General features: G+C 37.5%; 2 protein-coding genes across 2 annotated transcripts; both read left to right on the forward strand.

Moving 5' to 3' along the window:
- Positions 1-482: 482 nt before the first annotated feature.
- LOC147291733 (retinoblastoma-related protein-like) lies at positions 483-4725 on the forward strand. The gene is made up of 11 exons (XM_086235504.1): positions 483-628; positions 776-912; positions 1243-2029; positions 2209-2371; positions 2479-2551; positions 2825-3001; positions 3084-3203; positions 3281-3428; positions 3540-3652; positions 4180-4295; positions 4382-4725. The coding sequence occupies exons 2-11, from the start codon at positions 781-783 to the stop codon at positions 4527-4529; spliced, it is 1977 nt and encodes a 658-aa protein (XP_086091630.1). The 5' UTR covers positions 483-628; positions 776-780; the 3' UTR covers positions 4530-4725.
- A 12328-nt stretch (positions 4726-17053) lies between these two features.
- LOC147291734 (uncharacterized) lies at positions 17054-17602 on the forward strand. Its single transcript, XM_086236012.1, has 2 exons — positions 17054-17140; positions 17255-17602. Exons 1-2 carry the CDS (start codon positions 17054-17056, stop codon positions 17600-17602), a joined length of 435 nt encoding a protein of 144 aa, XP_086092138.1.
- The last annotated feature ends 1119 nt before the right edge of the window (positions 17603-18721 follow it).

An 18721-nucleotide genomic window follows, 5' to 3' on the forward strand; every position in this document is an offset into this window, starting at 1 on the left:
CAGATTTACTAAGCAAAGTTTTTTAATTATAAGGTGGAATTAAAAAGAAAAGTAAAAGAAAAAGGAGGAACGGGGAGTCATAGACTACCAAGTGCGTTTACAAGATTTCCTTAGTAGGTTCATTTTTCCTTCTTCTATAAGAAAACAAAAAAGGCAAAGCGGCCAGGCCGAAAAAAGTACGTGAAAAAGGCGAATACGGGTGTTGAGTGGGCCCGACGGCAGAAAACAGATTCGTCAATATCCGTCACAGCGAATCTCATCAGTCGTAACGGTGAGAAATTTTGGCGGTAAAAAAACACCTAACGTACATGACGTGTCGCGACGCCATTGGCCAGCGATGTATGTATGCATGTGGAGCATGATGGCATGCCATGTTATTTTTCCCGCGCGACCTCAGTCAGGGTTTCCCCATAAAGAGGCCCCAAAAACCAAACCAAACCAATTTAGAGAGAGAGAGAGAGAGAGAGAGAGGAACAGAAGAAAGACAGAGAGACTGAGAAGCTCTGCTTCAGAAACCCTCCTACTCCGAGTCTCTGATTCAATTCGATCCGAGTAAACGCCGTCGTTTTTGTGTGTTGATCGTCAACTCTTGAAGAACTCACACTGAAAGATCATACTGAGCAAATTTGTATGCTTTTTCTTTTCCATTCCTGAAGTTTCAAATTTTTTTGGCTCGGCTTTTCTTTTTGTCACGTCTTTTACAGTGATTGATACGAAATCCCGGGTTTTTTTCGTCATTTTATTAATGATTCTGATATCTGATCCTGTTTTGAAGGTCTTATGGAGGAACCTTCTCTTTCATCCAGTTTAGATATTCTAGAAAAAGATTATGAGGATGCAATTCGGAATGAGAGAGTGTTTATCAATGAGGAGGAGAGCTTACTTGGATCCATGAATTTATCTGGTGTGAAGGTATGCTTTTAAAATTGCACTAATCAGGAACATACATGTGGTATTTTCATAGAATTAAATTTTGAAAATTTCTTCCATTTGTTTGAGGTTTCCAAATATTACCGAATCGAAATTGTCGAAATTTTGTTAAAGTTTAAATTGTTTCAGTGTAAATTTCCAATGAAATCGAAATTCTTTCGAAGTCTTCTTTGAAATTTTCATATTTTTTAACCTTCGAAATCCAAAATTTAATTCTTTGGGTATTTTAAATGTTTTTTTTTTTTTTTTCCATTGGTTCTGTTTCGCTTAGAGGGAATTTGTTGATACGTTTCATTTATTCTATTATGTTAGAGGAAGTCTGATTCAATAGCCTCCCCAACAAAGACAATTACAAGTCCACTCTCTCCCCATTGCTCTCCTGGAAGCACTGCAATGACAACTGCAAAGTGGCTTCGGACCTTTATTTCTCCACTTCCGTCGAAACCCTCAGCCGAGCTGGAGGGCTTTCTGGCATCATGTGAAAGGGATGTTACTAATGATGTCATACGTAGGGCACAAATAATATTGGAGGCCATATTTCCAAGTAGTGCCTTGGGACTCATGGACAACATCTGGGCAGAACAACGAAGATTGGAAGCACTCAAGCTTTATTATAGAGTTTTGGAGGCAATTTGTAGGGCAGAGGCTCAAATACTGCATGCAACTAATTTGACCTCTTTGTTAACTAATGAGTGGTTCCATAGATGCATGCTAGCCTGCTCTGCTGAGTTAGTCCTGGCAACACATAAGACCGTCACAATGTTGTTTCCTGCAGTATTGGAGAGGACAGGTATTACAGCTTTTGATCTTAGCAAGGTGATAGAGAGCTTCATTATACATGAGGAATCTCTCCCAAGAGAGTTGAGACGACATCTGAACTCATTGGAAGAACGACTTTTGGAGAGCATGGTTTGGGAAAAAGGTTCCTCATTGTACAATTCTTTGACTGTTGCAAAACCTTCCCTCTCAGCAGAAATAAATCGTCTCGGGTTACTAGCAGAACCAATGCCATCTTTAGATGCAATCGCCATGCATATCAACTTCTCTTGTGGATGGTTGCCTCTAGTACCTTCTTTACAGAAGCATGAGACTTCACCAGGTATTTTATTTCATAAAATATTTATATGTGTTTATATTTATCATTAACTTATAAGGATGCCCTCATTTGAAGAAAAGTAGGACAACATTGTTGGGGCCCATGATTATGAGAACACTTAGTGGCAAATGATAAAGTAATGTACTAAGTGGTGAGTTTGTCTTTATATTGTTATTTTTCAGGTCAGAATGGAGATATCAGGTCTCCGAAGAGACCCTGCACAGATTATAGGAGTGTATTGCCGGAGCAAAATTCCCTTACATCTCCTGTGAAGGATCGACTCCTGGCCTTAAATAACCTTAATTCAAAGCTGCCACCACCTCCTTTACAGTCTGCATTTGCCAGGTATGAGTCTCAAGTCCCAGAAAGTTGTAAATCTAATTTCTCTGTAGCAACTTGCTGCTTCATCTGTTCTCTTAATGGCATTATACATCTGACATTCATATGTGCAGTCCAACACGTCCAAATCCAGGAGGTGGAGGGGAAACATGTGCAGAAACTGGAATTAATTTTTCCTTTATCAAGGTGTGGCGGTGCTCCAAATAATTAATTTTTTTTTTTTTGCTGTAAAGAATCATAGAGAATCCTTGTGATTGACTTATAATGGATCTGTAGAAGGTTTTTAGGCCTGTCTTTTTGTTCACAAATTTTATATTTCATTGAAGAGGATTTGTGTTGTAGATATTAGTTTATGCCAATGAGGATCAATTTGTATGGCATGTTTAGCCACTTGAAACCTCATAATTCTGCTTTATTAGGTTTATCCTCTGCTTTACACAGTATATTTCTTATATTTAGATTATCAAGCTGGCAGCTGTCAGAATCAATGGTATGGTTGAAAGGTTGCAACTGTCTCAGCAGATCAGAGATAATGTTTATCGTCTCCTTCAACAAATAATTGATCAGCAGACATCTCTCTTTTTCAACCGCCACATAGACCAGATTATCCTTTGTTGTTTTTTTGGAGTTGCAAAGGTGTGATATAACTTCTGATAGTTTTCTGGGCTGCTGGGAAATAATTTTATTTTCTTACTCAGCCACTGTTTTCTGTTTGCAGATTTCTCAACTAAGTCTAACATTTAAGGAAATCATAGACAACTATAGAAAGCAACCACAATGTAAACCACAAATTTTTGAAAGCGTATTTGTTGATTCGTCATCAGCACGCCAGAATGGGGTATGATGCCTAATCTTTACTCTCATGACTGTCCGTTTTCTGAGTGAATTCTAACCCTTCTCATGTTCTGGCAACAGAGGCCAGGACAGGAACATGTCGGTATTATTACATTTTACAACGAAATATTCATTCCTTCTGTAAACCGTCTTCTAGTTGAGCTAGGACCTGCTGGTACAACAACTGCAAGTACTAATTCAGTTCCTGAAGCTAACAACTGCAATGATGGTATGCTTTTGCTAACAACTCATGTGTAACTGCCACATTGTATTTATGGTTTGTTTTGAAAAATTCATTTCTATAACTCCCTAATAACATCTTGTTTTACTGGCCAATTAGCTCAATGTCCTGGATCACCTAACATTTCCACTTTCCCAAGTGTCCCTGATATATCTCCAAAGAAAGTATCTGCAGCACACAATGTTTTTGTCTCTCCATTGCGATCATCTAAGGTACTAGTTTAGTTTAGTTCTTTTGAGTCATCACTATTCCATTTTTTTTTCCTTTTTTCGCAAATATGTTGATTCTTATATATGACTTGCCTCTTAGAATAAAAGAAATCATCTTTTATGCTTAATGTAAAGTTATAGTAATATAGATTCAACATATTAATCATCAACTTATTTTCTCCACTGTCTCATTTTTACAATAATAACCATTTCCCTTCTCACATTTTGACACAGATAAGATCTCTATATATTTATGTATTGGAACTGAATGCTTACTTTATCTTGCTATTGGCTTTCGTGAAGCTCAGTGACATGTTAGCCAATCGTTACACAGGCAAATATGTGATGTTAACCAAACAGACTTACTGACTTAGACATGTATCCTTATTCCTTTGGCTATAATTTCAAGTTGCTTTTCTGGATCATGATCCTCTCAATGCATTGGCATTACATATGATTAGTTTCTGCTAAGAACTTCATTGTTGACTTTGGAGTTTTATACTGTGAATCTAATTTTGAACTGTCTGCAGATGGATGCTTTAAACTCACATAGCTCAAAAAGCTATTATGCTTATGTTGGGGAGAGTACTCGTGCATATCAGAGCCCTTCAAAAGATCTCACTGCCATCAACAACTGCTTGAATGGGTATGCCTTTTGTTTGTCCATGATATTAACCAAGGTATTTTGTGCCAAATTAATGATTTCCTCTGATGCATTGTTTTCTTTTTCAGTGCCCGAAAGCTCAGAGGCAAGCTCAATTTCGACAAAGATGATGTAGGCTTAATTAGTGATTCTATGGTGGTCAATAGCCTGTTCCTAAATGGGAGTTGTGCATCCTCATCAGGTGCACCATTGAAAACTGAGCAACCTGACTCGTAATCCAACGGCGACTGCTGTATAGTTTTCCTGTATGTAAATCTAGTTTTTTGATTTTTGATTTTTCTTCTACACTTTGGCCATATTTGGTACGCCGTATAGGATAGTATAATTCGGTATAGGATTGTATAGTATTATATAGTATTATATTGTATAGTATTATCTTTAATACTATCAAGTGTTTGGTATTTATTGTACCTGACTAAGAGCTGGACAAAATTATACTTTGTTTTGGTGTTGTAATGTACAGTATAATATAGTACTGTATTAATTTTTTTTTCAATGAACCATCCAAAACAATAAGTTCAAAAAGTTCAAAAAAAAAAAAAAAAGATCCAAAACAATCAAACAAATCTTTGTCAGGGGACCATAGAGCACTTATTTATCTAACAACATTTTGTCCATCTAATGACATTTCAACCATCAAAGAGGTCCAAAACATCACCATAATCAAAGTTAACTTCATTGGCCACCTCTCTTGGTTACTTCTGCATCCTTGTTATGCTGCAAGGAAAACAAAAAAATTAGTCAAACTTGGAATTCGGAACTAAAATATTTAGATTCAAATATTTATAAATAATATCAGGCCAATAAAGAAATATCAACTCTATAGCCTGGTCATCGTTTACATTTATTAATGCAGTGAGCCCTTCCTTACTTTTAGCAATTAATATAACAGAGGATCACTCAATAATTATACCGACCATAACACATGAAATCTATCATCAACTTCCAACTGCTTGTTGAATAATCAAATTGTGCAAACTGTATATATATTTTTCTCATTAAACGTAGAGAAGATACATTGAGCTTGACAGCCTTGACAAATACCTTTTGCTCTTTCATATCAGATTCACATAAGAAGAAAAAAAAAAAAAAGAACATAAAAAAAGTGGATTAAGTGTCAGCCACCATTTAAAGCTGAAAATCAATTCCCATGGACCATGCAGACTTCATCATTTTTACATTCTCTTATGTTAATTTGAAATAAAGTTTAATTGCTTAACCAATTTCATACCATTCTAGTTTCTACCATTTAGTATTTAAAACAACAGTATTCTAGGGAAACTGAGACCCAACCAAATGTAGCCTAAATATCTCTGACAGACCACAGACCCAACCAGATTGTTGACTGCCTAAGTCATTTCAGACAGATCAAACCCATATCTCTCTTTTCTCTCCTTTTCCCCACATCCCTCCTCCCCATATATGCAAAATTTGAACAGTAGCTAGATAGCAATTGGCAAAAGTGACCCAATGGGACAACTATATATTCCAATAAAACTTTATGTATTACATTGGCATATGCAATAAAGCTTTCTACTTTCCTATTTGTTTTTCCTCACATGGAAGTGACATCATATATAGAATCCTTCCAAATGTATTGTTTGAACCCATAGGGAAAAAACTAACACACATAAATATGCAAAGCAGATTATTAATATTTTATGTTTTTAACTAATTCATACTCCACAAGAGCCAAAATTTTTCCACACCATTCAGGCCAAAATCAATTAAATGTGCTTGCATGTTGACTTCTTATGTAAACCTTGAAAGTACACATCCTTCTAGTTGGTGATATAACTCCAATGAACTGGTCATGCATCTCTTGTACTTTGAACCTTAATTTCCTGCAAGAACTTGCCTTGTAGGTTCTGACATTTTTCTTATACTCTTTGATACCTATTGTGTTTATGATACAATAATATTATTCATGTAATAAGAAGAAAGAATAATATTATTCAGATTTTTATATCATCTACATCTTCAACCAAGATATTCACCACATAGTGCAGCCCTGCTGAGAAAATATACAAAATTTCCAGCAATCACCAGAGTGGTACTTCATGCCCCAGTGCAAAGTATGTGTGTTTTGCTAATAGCTTTTACCATTCATAAAGTGCTGTTTACAGTCTTACAGTTTCTTTATAAACTACAGTCACACACACTCTTCCCCAACTGTATCTATGAGACTATGACACATCTTTGACTAAACAAAAAGAAAAAGTAATGATCTACACCAGAAACTGCAAAAACATTTGTATGACTGAAAATACACATAATTGCAAGAAGGCTGATCAGTTATGAAGTGGGTTTGGTCCCTGAGGAACTGCTCGTAGAGAAACACCAATAAGCGGGTGGATCTCATCTCTGCCGGATCCCTCTGGAGTATGTGCAGAGAAATGCCACGAAAACCAGGAATGGAATTCAGTATCATCTGTTCGCTTGGCTCCTTCACTTGTCATTCTGTGGATGCGTCCATAACTTGAATGCTGACTGATCATGAGCATGATCATGAAGACCACACATGGAAGTCTGAGATTCTGAATTCCCATCAAGGAAAGGGAAGCAGGTTAAGCTGAGTTTGTTCACAATTCTCAAATGCAAGCAGGGTTGAAGTCTTCTAATATAGTGATCAGGAAAACTGTGGTAAAGGTAGAGCCAAAACTCACAATTAATTCTGTTGAAATGACATAAATGCTCAACCATCGCCACAAATTTGCAAAAATATCATTATACTACCCAAATTGCCCAAACATAGGAATATCATCTTGCAGTTGTTATCTCATTCTGCAACTTTATGCATGTAGCTGGTCTTTTAAAGTTTTAACCACACTAATCAAAGGTGATTTGTGTTGTGTGTTGCAGCCTTGTAGGTCATTATGCAAGAAACATGCTCTGAGAGTTTGATTATTTGGAAACAGATTCATGTCTTTGTACTAATAGTTTCTGAACTTTAATTTCTTATATGTTTGAGGTTCTCAACATATCAGAATTTAAAGGCTAATCTAGTCCTTTAGCACCCAATGGAGTGCTAATTTGAAAACGGTTTGTGAGGGGGGCTGTGAGAGTTGACTTTACATTAATTATTTCTTTGCAATGCTCATTTAGTTTGATAATTTTTCCTTTGCTATAATTATTGGTGCAGACTTAAGGCACAGTTGGTGACACGTGGTGCAAGATCCCACTTGACAAGTGACATGCAGCCACGTTCTTTGTACTGAAAAATTATTCGACGTATCCAATTAGACAGTATATTTATATTAATAAGGTATAATATTAATAACATTTACCAATATTTTAACACGTTTGATTAGTTATATTACGTGACAGTGTATCGATTACACAATTGCATGCTTCATCACCATCACGTTCCTGCATCTTAGCTGTTGATAGAATTCTAATTGGTTATTAAACGATAGCCATTAGATGACGAATTAAGTATTAGATGACTAATTAAGTATCTTCCGGCAGGGATTTAAATAACATGAGGTTGTAGTTGTACCATGCACACACTGACAACCCAAATGTGGGCTCCACTTGATCCCTCATCATTCTTTCAGTCTTCCGATGATAAGAAATAGGGACCATGACAAGGAGAAATGGTTGAGAAATAAATTGTTACAAAATCAATGTTCACGAAAGTCGTTCGATGTGAGTCCCACACTTGTCAATGGTTCATATTTCATAATCGTATACGATTGTCCGAAGCATTAAAACTCATTGATGAGAAGTTTAGAATTGTGATCTTATGAGCATCTTGAGTAGATTGGAAACAGAAGGGGCATTTGGTATTCTATTCAAAAATTGTTTTCATATTTTTTTTGGTATTTTATTTATAAATATTTTAAAAGTTATGATATGAACTCTGAGTTTTTTAATTATTGGCATGAATAAGCTACTGAATATTAGAAAAATGATGAGGTTTTTTGAAGTTTTCTGGCGATGGCTTGTCTGAAACAATTAATGTCGTCTTCTAGTTGTTTTAGTTTTCTTTGAAACGTCATTAGCCTACACTTACTCAGAGAATTATTAATGTTCTTGTCATGGCTTTCAATATGAGTCATGGTGATTTTCCGATCTGAGTTAAAATATTTGGCAGAGTTCGAATCTTCTGGATTAGAAATTCTCACATCCACTTACATATGTGGTTTGCATGAAATTACGGCAATTTTATATGTATTTTTATACATGAAACATGTCATATATACGACAGTAGAGTCAATGATCAGCGCTGTCTCCACTTGCCCATATATGATGAGATGCTTCCAATATATTAGTACATATAGGATTGTCACAGAGAAATCATGTGGACCACATACATCTACATGACCGGCATGTGGATGTGGAGAATTACTCGGATTCGGATACTCTACTTATGTTTTCGATCCGGTGTTTCTCTTACAACATGCGTACGTAATGAGAGAAATATGTTATATAGAACGAGTTAATTATACTTATACTTCCTAAAGTTTATCATTTTTTCACATACACTCCCTGGGGTTTCAATAATTATACATACACCCCCTGAGGTTTTAAAACTGTTACATATAACCTCCTATAGTGAGACGAAAATGATGAGAAATTATACAAAAAAGTATGCTAAGGGATTAAATAGTTTAATAAGATTATTCAAGGTGTAAGGTCCAACCTGAATACAAATATTTTCTTTTTTATTTATTTATTTTTTCTTGTAGGGGGTTATATGCAACAGTTTTAAAACTTTAGGGGGTGTATGTGTAATTATTGAAACCCCAGGGGGTGTATGTGAAAAGACGATAAACCTCAGGGGTGTAAGTGTAATTAATTCTATATAGAACTGACAAATACAATTGTTAGATAAATAAATAAATATATATATATATATATATAACTTACCATTTACATTTCCATATAAAATTAGTAAACCAAGATTTTCATGATCTGTTATGAATTTTATGATTTTAAAAGTTGAGCATCCAAAGTTCAAACAATGTTATAGTAAAAGAACTAAAAACGATTTTTAAACAGGGTATCTTAAACAAAAATTGTGATGGCGAAATAGGGCTTTTTCTATTAGATTTACAAATGAATATATATATATATATATATATAATGAGATTAGATCTGGAAGTCTTGCAGATCAATCATTTGATTGGATGCAAGACTAGGGTACAAATTTTAATATTCTATCATTCGCTTTGGCATCCATACTAGCTAGGCCATGGTATAGACTATAGAGTACTTTCATAGACAGCATGAAAGGTCAGTTGCAACTCGCAACACTCTATAATGGCTTGTACTGGGTCCTATAATGGGGCCTCAATTAGATTATGCATTAAAAGGGAGGACCAAAAACTTGATTTGATTAAAATAGGGTCTAAATCCTTGTACACATGCTCTACTACTAGGGCTGCTAGACACACACACACACCCTTCACATCCCATCAAAAAATAATTTTAATTGGTTTTGTTCTTTGGTTTTTGTTTTTGGTTTTGTTTTTTGGTTTTTGTTTTGTTTCAAAATTAAATTGAGCTTGATTCAGCTCTCATATGATATATCTCCAATGAGCCTCTCCCAGCTCAAACTTATTTGCTCTTATATATTATTACAAACCTAATTATTGAACCAAGGTTGAAAACCTCTTGTTCTGATTGGTACAATAACTTATCAGTAATGCTTTGGCCTTATTGAACAAAACAGCAGCTGCCTAATTTTTTATTTTATTTTTTATATCAAAGGAGCTGCCTAATTTGACTTTACTTTTTTGTCTTTATAAAGACAATATTTGCTTCCTGTTATTCTTGTCTGCATGAAATGGCCACCTGGTTTTTCATTATAGAAAAGCATATATAGTAAATAAACTATTCTATAACATCATATATTTGTTGAAGAAAAATGGGGATTGTTCTGATGTCAATATCATATAGGCATATGGAAGAATTCAGGAATATCCATGTCAAGGAACATTAGCAAATTGGTTGATGGCTTGAATGTGCAATATATTGCTTACTTCAAATTAGTGAAATGCAAAATAACTTTTGTAGAACAAATTAAATGATCATATGATCACCTTCTCAGAAATATGCAAATCACATTACTGTAAAAGAGTAGTTAGTTATCCTTAATTTATAGACAGCTAAGGTTACCATTGATCATTCTCTGGAGCTCAAGAAATTAACCTAACGAAACATTAATCAGATTCTGGATAGTACACAGATGTGAGTCAAAGGAATTGGAGATACTAGACATACAGAAGTGAAAGTGAAAGTGAAAGCACTCCACAGAAAAAACAGATTGAGTAGGGAAGAGTAGGAAACAACAAAACACAGGAAAAGAGCCTATGGATTGAACATTCGATATGGAAAAATGACGGGGCAATGCTATGTACTTCCCTTATATATTCGTGGAAGAAATTGAGTTTAATTATCCCCCATACCACATTAATGGCATTATTGACTAGAAATGGAAAACAAAAGTATTAATCAGGCACAAACAGCAGATAGGAAGAGATTAGCCTCAGTCTGTGTAGCATGAAGAGATGCATGTTTATTATATATGGTTTTTTCAGAAAGCAGGCACCACTTCACATATTGATTTTTGTTCATAAAAAATCTCCAAGCTTGTTGTTTACTTCTAGGAATTGGTTCTTAGCTTAATTTCTATAACAACTAACAAAGCCTTTATACAAAAAATTAGACCAGGTTGTTTTAATTTTATCAGAAACTAACTGCATCATGAAATGAAAAGTTTATTCATAGCATGCTCACATGTAGACTTCAGAAATAAAATTTAACAAAGTTCAAACATACAAGCATGGTGCCTTGCACATGGGATCTTTTCCAAATCAATGTCTAAGCGTACTGACCTCATCCATTCTCCAAATTCCTTCTTCATATTCGGACCACATCAAGACTCCGCCGTGAGTTAATTTATTCTTGCACATATAACAGGACTCTTTCCGTTTCTGACAAATAAGGAACTGCTTAAGCCGTGAGGCTTGCTCAATTATTGACTTGTCAAGTTCTTCGAGTATGGCGACGAAGCCTGGATGTTGAGATTCCTTTACAATGAGGCAGTGAGATATATTCAAAACTTCTAAATGTTCCATTTTGCTCACTATATGAGCCAAAGCTTTCTCGTACACCCTTGTGCACTGAAGACTTAAGACCTTAAGCTTTGGGATAGATGAAGCAATGGCCACTGCAAATTCTACGTCTAAAGGACACATAAGTTTAAGCTCAGTGAATTTCTTGCAATAACTACCAATCACCTTCATAAGAGTAGCAGGCCGACAGTAAATAAATGGAATAGTCAATGATTCGAGTCCTTCCCAATTCCTCAAAGCTTGTATGAATCCAACCACTGTTAATTGATTCCAGGGTGGTAGAACAAGTCTTTTGAGATTAGAGGTTCTGCAAGGAAGAGAAATATCAGTATTAATTAGTCCCTGCTCATGATCAAACAATTAATTTATGTTTCAAATCAAAGTTTTCTAGTACACTTTGGGAAGTGAAAACTGAAAACTAATACCTTTCTGCCGCACAGATCAAGTGCTCATTTTTTATGAATACGTAGAAATGGAAGATCAAACATGATACACTTCCACGGCTGAGACTTAAAACACTCTTCAAGATTCGTGTCAGTCTGTGTCTCGACTCCGCGTCAGACCAAGCATGCGGTTCTCGAGGAATGTTAAAGGAGTTGGACTGAAGCATACTCAAATCCAGCTTCGACCAAAGGATGGGATCACTACAAGCTGCACGCCATGTTGTACACACAAGAGAAACTCCGGAAATCAAATCCATAATGTTCAACGTAATGAATATCCTTAGAAGGATATCGTAGTCCATTTCACCCCAATTTCGAATTTGAGAGTCTTTGCCCCATGCCATTGCAAAAGAGATTATACCTACAACCCAAACTGAAAAAAGAAAAAGAATGGGAAAGAAAGACTCAAGTGCAAAATTCAGTTTACCTTCACTGAGTGTTACTTGGTGCTGTTTTGTTCTCTTAGACTTTGAGATGACACATAGAAGTGAGAGACAGAATATATTCTTACAGGGTCTTGGCTTTCATTTGTAATGGCAGAGCAACTTGTCCTGGAGTGATATGAATACAAAGGAGTGACAGTAAGGCCAGCATAGTTACCTTAGCTGGGACTAGTGGGAATGTGACAAGTCAGCAACAAATGGTGCCTTCAGTCATCTGACTGGAAAATTGAATTGGTTTCTATTTCTATTTTTGCACTGTGCATGAATCTGACAGGTGTGAATTAAACTCAGTAAAAGAGAATTCATGCATTCTGATTTCTGCACCCTAATGCATTCTATATATACCCTTGGTAAGCTTGTCAGCTCATGATTTCTTACCATTATTTTAGTTTATTACCATCTGTGAGGCCAACCCAAAAAATTTGTTTAACCTTTTTTTAACTTTTATGCTACTTAAGGTGCAATTGAATAAAAATGTGTTTCCATGGACATATTTCAGCCAAAATGGTATATATTTTACAGTTTTGAAGTGGGTTTTTGGAATTTAGGGTACACGTTGGGAGTTCACTAGTTCAGGAATACAGGGTTATGTAGGGCGAGTACGTTATTGGGTTGATTTGGATTTGCTCTAATCTAAATGTGCCAATCCTACACTGATTAATTTGTTTGATGGCCTATTCCTTCACTGATTTGTTTGTTTAATGTTTTTGTTGAATGCTTAAAATGATTGAACTAAATTTCAATAGAATGATGGGTCGTGGTGGTTGTGGGAAAGGTTTGATATATATGATTTGGTGTGATTTGTTGTGTTAGAGTGAATGAGTTTTCATCAACAGCTGTTTATTTTTATTTTTATTTTGGCTGGGTCTGCTTGTTTTGACGATAGTCTATTGGCATCGTTGCTTCAATTTAGTTTTCCTGTCCTTGTCTTTTTGTTTTGTTTTTTCTTGCTGCTTCCTCTCTGGACAGCTTTTGTACTGGTTGTTGTTTGTTTGTTAAAGTGCATCTTCTGGCCCAAAAATACCAGATTAAGAGAGAGAAAGAGGGAGGGAGGAGAGGGAGAGAGAGAAAGAGGGAAGAAGAGAGAAAGTCTCATGTTTTGTTTTTTACTGAAATTTATTTAAACTTTTGTTTTAATTTTTTCAAATAAAATAGTTTTTAAATAAGTTTTATTTCCACGTGGCACATTGTCAGTCCCAGTCAGTGACAACATGGCGGAAAAAATTGAACACATAAATGCCACATAAATTGAATTGGTTTCTATTTCTATTTTTGCACTGTGCATGAATCTGACAGGTGTGAATTAAACTCAGTAAAAGAGAATTCATGCATTCTGATTTCTGCACCCTAATGCATTCTATATCCTTGGTAAGCTTGTCAGCTCATGATTTCTTACCATTATTTTAGTTTATTACCATCTGAGGCCAACCCAAAAAATCTGTCTAACCTTTTTTTAACTTTTATGCTACTTAAGGTGCAATTGAATAAAAATGTGTTTCCATGGACATATTTCAGCCAAAATGGTATATATTTTACAGTTTTGAAGTGGGTTTTTGGAATTTAGGAGTGACAGTAAGGCCAGCATAGTTACCTTAGCTGGGACTAGTGGGAATGTGACAAGTCAGCAACAAATGGTGCCTTCAGTCATCTGACTGGAAAATTGAATTGGTTTCTATTTCTATTTTTGCACTGTGCATGAATCTGACAGGTGTGAATTAAACTCAGTAAAAGAGAATTCATGCATTCTGATTTCTGCACCCTAATGCATTCTATATCCTTGGTAAGCTTGTCAGCTCATGATTTCTTACCATTATTTTAGTTTATTACCATCTGAGGCCAACCCAAAAAATCTGTCTAACCTTTTTTTAACTTTTATGCTACTTAAGGTGCAATTGAATAAAAATGTGTTTCCATGGACATATTTCAGCCAAAATGGTATATATTTTACAGTTTTGAAGTGGGTTTTTGGAATTTAGGGTACACGTTGGGAGTTCACTAGTTCAGGAATACAGGGTTATGTAGGGCGAGTTATTGGGTTGAGTTGGATTTGCTCTAATCTTAATGTGCCAATCCTACACTGATTTGTTTGATGGCCTATTCCTTCACTGATTTGTTTGTTTAATGTTTTTGTTGAATGCTTAAAATGATTGAACTAAATTTCAATAGAATGATGGGTCGTGGTGGTTGTGGGAAAGGTTTGATATATATGATTTGGTGTGATTTGTTGTGTTAGAGTGAATGAGTTTTCATCAACAGCTGTTTATTTTTATTTTTATTTTGGCTGGGTCTGCTTGTTTTGACGATAGTCTATTGGCATCGTTGCTTCAATTTAGTTTTCCTGTCCTTGTCTTTTTGTTTTGTTTTTTCTTGCTGCTTCCTCTCTGGACAGCTTTTGTACTGGCTGTTGTTTGTTTGTTAAAGTGCATCTTCTGACCAAAAAAATACCAGATTAAGAGAGAGAGAGAGAGAGTCTCATGTTTTGTTTTTTATTGAAATTTATTTAAACTTTTGTTTTAATTTTTTCAAATAAAATAGTTTTAAATAACTTTTATGTTCACGTAGCGCGTTGTCAGTCCCAGTCAATGACAACATGACAGAAAAAATTGAACTGAGACTGACAACATGACGGAAAAAAATTGAACACATAAATGCCACATCAGTATTTCTAATAGATTGGTTAATAGACTTGAAAAATCCAATTTTTTATAGCGAGTTTTGAAGTTGGGGTGGTAAAAAAAACATCAGATGTTTCTCGGGCAAACAAAGAATGTTCTTTGCTAGTTTGAGTTTACGACCATATCTATATTAAAGAGTTCAATTTTTTGTCTTCTTATACTAAATAAAAAGTTTCAATACATAGTAAAGGAGAGAACCACATGATGGTTTGTTTCTATGAGCTAGCCTCCATTTAAGAAATCCATTGTTTTCATGTTTCTGTTTCGAGCCCACGAAACTTTTCTAATTGAACAAGAAATAAATTGTGTAATTTGTTTGTAGATCTTAGTCTTATGGGCATAAAGATTAGTTTCCAGATTGAGCACTTCAAAATGGATGTGTATTCAATATTAAAAGTTTGCTAGCTATCTGAGAAATCTAGAGTTTGAAAGCTGAAGTAAAAAACAGAATCATGAGAAAAGAGATGATGCTATAACAACACTTTACTTAATTAAAGGGTCACTAGCTGTTCTGACACACAAAAGAATACTCAAAAGCCATGCATTGAACAAAAACACTGATGAATGCTCAAATTGATATTAAGGACTTTTAAAGCAATCAGGAGCAAGATAAATAGATGTTGCCAAGGACGTGAATTAACTTTTGTTGCATCATAATTGATGTAATACGTAACAAAATAGGTTTTTTTTTAGCAGTTAAGGAAGTTATGTCACGAATTAATTATCGCTGCATGATAAATGATGTGTTACGTAACCATATAGTAAATTTTTGAGTAGCGAGGGTGTTGGTATGACTAATCATCTGGACATAACGACAAGTCACATAAGGCTTAACATTATGTCATTTGAGCCTAGGCCCAAAGGATAAGCCCCTCCTAGGCTTCTGGGCTCCTAGGCACCGACTTTCTAGACCCAAAGACTAAGCCCTTCCTGGGCTCCTACCCCCTGACCTCCTGGGCTCCGGCCCCCTAGGCTCCGGCCTCCTAAGCCCTGACCTCCTAGGCTCCGGCCTCCTAGGTCCTGACCTCCTAGGTTCCAACCTCCCAAGCTCCAGCCTCCTAGGCCCCGACCCGTGTCAACTCATTCGGATACTCGAAATAGATGACACGTGGCGCTCCTACAGTGCGAGTCGTTACAAGGGACACGTGTCATCACCGGATTAGTTGACACTATTCCAAAAGTACTATAAAAGAGGTACTTTCTTGTCACAAAAGGACATTCAATCAATATTATACTATGCACTCACTTTGCTCACAGATTCTCTCGACACTGACTTGAGCGTCAGAGGAGGTTCGGTCGGTACCATACCGGTGCCCTTTCCGCTCACTTTTGTGTACTTGCGCAGGGTGCTTTGGATATTATTCTTTCTCCACTATTCACTAGTCGGACCCAGCTACCCATTCCTACCCCACTTCGACGTGTCATCCACTCAGTGGTAGGTCAACGGGTCCACGTGATTTGACTCGACGTTGACTACTTTACCATTTTTTAGCATCAACAGTTTGGCGCCGTCTGTGGGAAAGTAGCAACTTTTCCCCATTTGATTCTCTACCCTCAGTTGAGGTGCAAAGATCTTCCGAGCCTCGTGATGTCTGACGGAGGTCCTATTCTCGACCAAGTCGATAACACCCCACTGGGTGACAAACGAGGCAACCATTATCAACAACAAGTTATACAAGCGGGGTTTCTCCATGCCATACTTACGATGTCTTACCCCCGAGCAAGGCGACTGGGTCCTCCGGGAGATCCATGAAGGGGTATCTCATGCAGAGGCCCAATCCTTAGCCCACAAGGCCATTCGCCAAGGCTACTATTGGTCGACCCTCCGCATTGATGCAAATAAGCTCACCCATAAATGCATAAAGTGCCAAAAATTTGCAACTTTTTCGCGCCAACCACTCGAGCCCCTGACTATCATGAACAATCCTTGACCCTTTGCCCAATGGGGCATCGACTTAATCGGACCAATGACAAAGGGGATGGGAAAAGTCAAAATGGCAGTAGTCGTAGTGGACTACTTCACTAAGTGGGCAGAAGCCGAGCCCTTGGCAAAGGCAACCACTCAAACCATCAAGAGCTTTGTATGGAAAAGTCAAAATGGCAGTAGTCGTAGTGGACTACTTCACTAAGTGGGCAGAAGCCGAGCCCTTGGCAAAGGCAACCACTCAAACCATCAAGAGCTTTGTATGGAAGAACATAATTTGCCGCTTCGGTCTCCCCTACGGCATTATCACTGACAACGACAAATAGTTTGACAACAAAGAGTTCAAATCATTTTGCTCCGCATTCAACATCAAGGTCTTCTTTGCCTCTCCCGATCATCCTCAGGCCAACAAACAGGTTGAGGCTGTCAACAAGACGATCAAACATACCTTGAAGACCAAGCTTGATACAAAGAAAGGAAAGTGGTCTGACCTCCTACCCGAAGTCTTATGGTCCTACCAGACGACTTGTCGATCCTCGACCGGGGAAACCCCTTATTCCTTGGCCTTTGCTTCTGAAGCCGTCATCCTAGTTGAGGTCGGATTTGCTTCCTACCGCCTCGACACATTTCAGCCTGAGCAAAATGCTGACCAGCTAGCCCTAAGTCTCGACCTTGCTGAGGAGCTTCGGGTCCAGGCTGAGCTACATAAGTATGCCTACTAGCAACGGGTCACTCGGCACTACAATTCTAAAGTTAAGCCTCGCCACTTCCGAGTGGGGGACTGGGTCCTACGTAGCACTACCTTGGCCAAGACGGGTGCTCTGAAACCTAACTGGGAAGGACCATATGAAATCATTGAGGTCGTCCGTCCAGGCACATACAGGCTTTGCGCCGCAACCGGCAAAGAACTCGGCCACCCTTGTGTCACGGGACGACACTGAAGCCCAGCGGAAGCATCGAATATTACATCATTTTCGTCATCCCGTGCGGCACCAGGATCCACTTAATCCTGGTCAGCCTGTTTTGCCCATGTATAACACATGATTATGTCCAGTGACAGAAGATACGGAAGACATCCAACACGCATCCTTAACAAGTCCAGCCATAGACCGGTGTCATGTGTTGGTGACGGGACATGGTCTGCCACACCCATATCCAACCAGCATCCGTACTCTGTCAGGACAATCTCTTAATAGCGCACATAACCCACAAGGGATTGAGGGTAAGGTTTACCCACAATCCTATTCTTCGACTAGTCATACACGCTGCCAAACGTGCATGCCACCCAAGAGCAACACATATAACATCGAATGTCCATACGTCAAATCTTCATCGCAGTGCAGGGTCACCCAACCTGCACTTGTCGACATCCATGCGTTTCCTTGAGCAAGGCAGAACCCAAGCCAAGCTCCGACGTGGTCAGGGTTCACCATGACACTCCAAGACGATGGCATGATCCGCCCAAACGATATATCGAGCCACAATGGCGGATACATGCCACAACCTCGGCCCCTATATGGGAGCCACAATACTGGTGCCCCTTACTACCAGTACTGTCTGCAGGACCTCCTATCCTACAGAGACACTAATTGCCCTTGTGACAATCTAGTGTCCGGCACACTCATGATATCGCACGTTGCCACACGCTACCAAGAGAGGGACTCGCTTAGTGCCCAACATCGTAACGGCACTCGGGGTGGTGGAGAGTCTTACACCACGTGTCACTCCCCTATATAGCATTTTGAGCCATCTTTCATCTGGCAGGATAAAACATCAATATGTGCGATGAGTCATAATGGATATTCCCTCCATATTTCTCCTATGGACGCGCTACGAGAAGT

Source organism: Dryas octopetala, chromosome 3, assembly GCF_963921425.1.
Source record: "Dryas octopetala chromosome 3, drDryOcto1.1, whole genome shotgun sequence".
In the NCBI taxonomy this organism is placed as follows: Eukaryota; Viridiplantae; Streptophyta; class Magnoliopsida; order Rosales; family Rosaceae; genus Dryas; species Dryas octopetala.

Bases quoted from the DNA above. Each gene is read 5' to 3' on its own strand.
- LOC147291734 (XM_086236012.1), top strand. From the start codon at position 17,054: ATGGCAGTAGTCGTAGTGGACTACTTCACTAAGTGGGCAGAAGCCGAG. The intron at 17,141-17,254 runs GTATGGAAGAAC...TTCAACATCAAG, and splicing joins CTCAAACCATCAAGAGCTTT to GTCTTCTTTGCCTCTCCCGA.
- LOC147291733 (XM_086235504.1), top strand. From the start codon at position 781: ATGGAGGAACCTTCTCTTTCATCCAGTTTAGATATTCTAGAAAAAGAT. The intron at 2,030-2,208 runs GTATTTTATTTC...GTTATTTTTCAG, and splicing joins GAAGCATGAGACTTCACCAG to GTCAGAATGGAGATATCAGG. The intron at 3,002-3,083 runs GTGTGATATAAC...TTCTGTTTGCAG, and splicing joins GTTTTTTTGGAGTTGCAAAG to ATTTCTCAACTAAGTCTAAC.